General features: G+C 54.5%; 1 protein-coding gene across 1 annotated transcript in view; it reads left to right on the top strand.

Annotated features, from left to right (window-relative positions):
- Positions 1–2,985, top strand: part of SP2 (Sp2 transcription factor) — a gene marked incomplete at both ends in the record, with an annotated part of 10,529 nt that extends 7,544 nt beyond the window's left edge. The window contains 2 exons of the mRNA XM_057388301.1: positions 6–199; positions 2,933–2,985. Of these exons, the coding sequence (XP_057244284.1) occupies positions 6–199; positions 2,933–2,985 (247 nt within the window). The remainder of the gene's footprint in view (positions 1–5; positions 200–2,932) is intronic.
- Between the last annotated feature and the right edge of the window lie 5 nt (positions 2,986–2,990).

Below are 2,990 nucleotides of genomic sequence, written 5' to 3'. Positions count from 1 at the left end.
TGCAGGCCGGGCGACCCCGGGAAGAAGAAGCACATCTGCCACATCCCCGAGTGCGGCCGCACCTTCCGCAAAACGTCGCTGCTGCGGGCGCACGTGAGGCTGCACACGGGAGAGAGACCCTTCGTGTGCAACTGGGTGTTCTGTGGGAAACGCTTCACCCGCTCCGACGAGCTGCAGCGGCACGCCAGAACCCATACAGGTACGGGCTGGGGCCAGTTTTGGGGGAAATCACCCCAAAATACTGTCCCAGACACACACAGGTATGGGGTGGATCCTATCATGGGGGAAAATGCCCCAAAATCCTGTCCTGGGCACACACAGGTATGGGACAGATCCAATTCCCAGGGAAAATGCCCCAAAATCCTGTCCTGGGTACATAGATGTAAGGGATGGATCCAATTCTGGGGTAAACGACCCCAAAATCCTGCACAAGGTATGGGATGGATTGTGTTCTGTGGGAAACGCTTCACCCGCTCTGACGAGCTGCAGCGGCACGCCCGAACCCATACAGGTACGGGGTGGGTGTGATTTTGGGGGAAAATGGCCCAAAATTCTGTCCTGGGTGCATAGAGGTATGGGATGGGTCCTGTTCTGGGGGAAACAGCCTCAAAATCCTGACCCAGACACACACAGGTATGGGATGGGTCTAATTTTGGGGGAAATCACCCCAAAATCCTGCACAAGGTATGGGATGGGTTGTGTTCTGTGGGAAACGCTTCACCCGCTCCGACGAGCTGCAGCGGCACGCCAGAACACATACAGGTACGGGAAATCCTGGGTTATCCCCCATTCCCAGGAAACAGCCCCAAAATCCTGCACAAGATACACACAGGTACGGGGTGGGTCCTGTTTTGGGGGAAAATGCCCCAAAATTCTGCCTTGAGCACACACAGGTATGGGGTGGATCCAGTTCTGGGGGAAATGCCCCAAAATTCTGCCCTGGGCATACACAGGTACAGGATGGTTCCTATCGTGGGGGAAAATGGCCCAAAATCATGCCTTGAGCACACACAGGTATGGGACACATCCTGTTCTGGGGGAAACGGCCCCAAAATCCTGACCCAGACACTCACAGGTATGGGGTGGGTCTGATTCTGGGGGAAATCACCCCAAAATCCTGCACAAGGTATGGGATGGATCCTATTCTGGGGGAAATCACCCCAAAATAGTGCACAAGGTATGGGATGGGTTGTGTTCTGTGGGAAACACTTCACCCCCTCTGACGAGCTGCAGCGGCACGCCAGAACCCATACAGGTACGGGGTGGGTCTGATTTTGGGGGAAAATGGACCCAAAATCCTGTCCTGGGTGCATAGAGGTATGGGATGGGTCCTGTTCTGGGGGAAACAGCCTCAAAATCCTGACCCAGACACTCACAGGTATGGGGTGGGTCTGATTCTGGGGGAAATCACCCCAAAGTACTGTCCCAGACACACACAGGTATGGGGTGGATCCTATCATGGGGGAAAATGCCCCAAAATCCTGTCCTGGGCACACAGAGGTATGGGATGGGTCCTGTTTTGGGGGAAACGGCCCCAAAATCCTGTCCCAGACACACACAGGTACAGGATGGTGTCTGTTCTGGGGGAAACAGCCCCAGAATCGTGCCCAGACACACACAGGTATGGGATGGGTCCTGTTTTGGGGGAAAACACACCAAAATCCTGTCCTGGGTACATAGAGGTACGGGGTGGGTCCTGTTTTGGGGGAAAATGGCCCAAAATCCTGTCCTGGGCACACACAGGTATGGGACGGGTCCTGTTTTGGGGGAAACGGTCCCAAATCCTGCACAAGGTACAGACACGTACGGGACAGATCCTATTCTGGGGGAAATGGCACCAAAATCCTGCCCCAGTACACACACGTATGGGGTATCCCAGGATAGCCCCCATTGCCAGGGAAATGGCCCCAAAATCCTGCACAAGGTGCACAGAGGTATGGGACGGATCCAATTCTGGGGGAAGCGGCCCCAAAATCGTGCGCCGGGCACACACAGGTACAGGGCAGATCCAATTCTGGGGGAAAATGCCCCAAAATCGTGCCTTGAGCACACACAGGTACGGGGTGGATCCTGTTCTGGGGGAAAACACCCCAAAATCCTGCTCTGGGCATACGCAGGTATAGGGTATCTTAGGGTATCCTCCATTGACAGGGAATGACCCCAAAATCCTGCACAAGGTACAGACGGGTATGGGATATCCCCCATTCTCAGGAAACAGCCCCAAAATCCTGCACAAGGTATGGGATGGATCCTTTTCTGGGGGAAAATGCCCCAAAATCGTGCCTTGAGCACACACAGGTATGGGATATTCCCCATTCCCAGGGAAATCACCCCAAAATCCTGCACAGAGTACACACAGGTACAGGATATCCCAGGATATCCCCCATTCCCAGGGAAATCACCCCAAAATCCTGACCCAGGCACACACAGGGACAGGATATCCCAGGATATCCCCCATTCCCAGGGAAACCACCCCAAAATCCTGCCCAGACACACACAGGTATAGGATGGATCCTATTCTGGGGAAAACAGCCCCAAAATCCTGCCCAGACACACACAGGTACGGGACAGCCCCTTTTCCAAGAAAACCACCCCAAATCCCATTGTGGGTAAACAGAGGTCTGGGATATCCCAAGATATCCCCCATTCCCAGGGCAGCACCCCCAAATCCCACCCCAGACCCTCCCAGAGTGTTTGAGGTTGGAATTTTTGGGGGGGATTGAAGGATTTTGGGGGATTTTGATGTGTTTAGGTCATTTCTGTTGCTTTTGGGTTGTCCTGGTGACAGAACCGTCCTGGAAAGGGGCACGGGGTGGTTAAAGTGGCATCATTTTGGGGTGTCAGCTGGCAATTTTGGGGTGTCAGTTGTCACTTTTGGGGTGTCCCCAGGCTCAGGTGGCACCCCCTGAATGTCCCCTTTGTCCCCACACAGGTGACAAACGCTTCGAGTGCGCGCAGTGCCAGAAACGCTTCATGCGCTCCGACCACCT

The sequence above is a fragment of the Malurus melanocephalus genome, unplaced genomic scaffold, assembly GCF_030028575.1.
Source record: "Malurus melanocephalus ecotype Western Australia unplaced genomic scaffold, MMel_1.1 scaffold_1761, whole genome shotgun sequence".
Lineage (NCBI taxonomy): Eukaryota > Metazoa > Chordata > Aves > Passeriformes > Maluridae > Malurus > Malurus melanocephalus.
The sequence above is the reverse complement of the archived record's forward strand: the minus strand, read 5'-3'. Positions and strand labels throughout refer to the sequence as shown.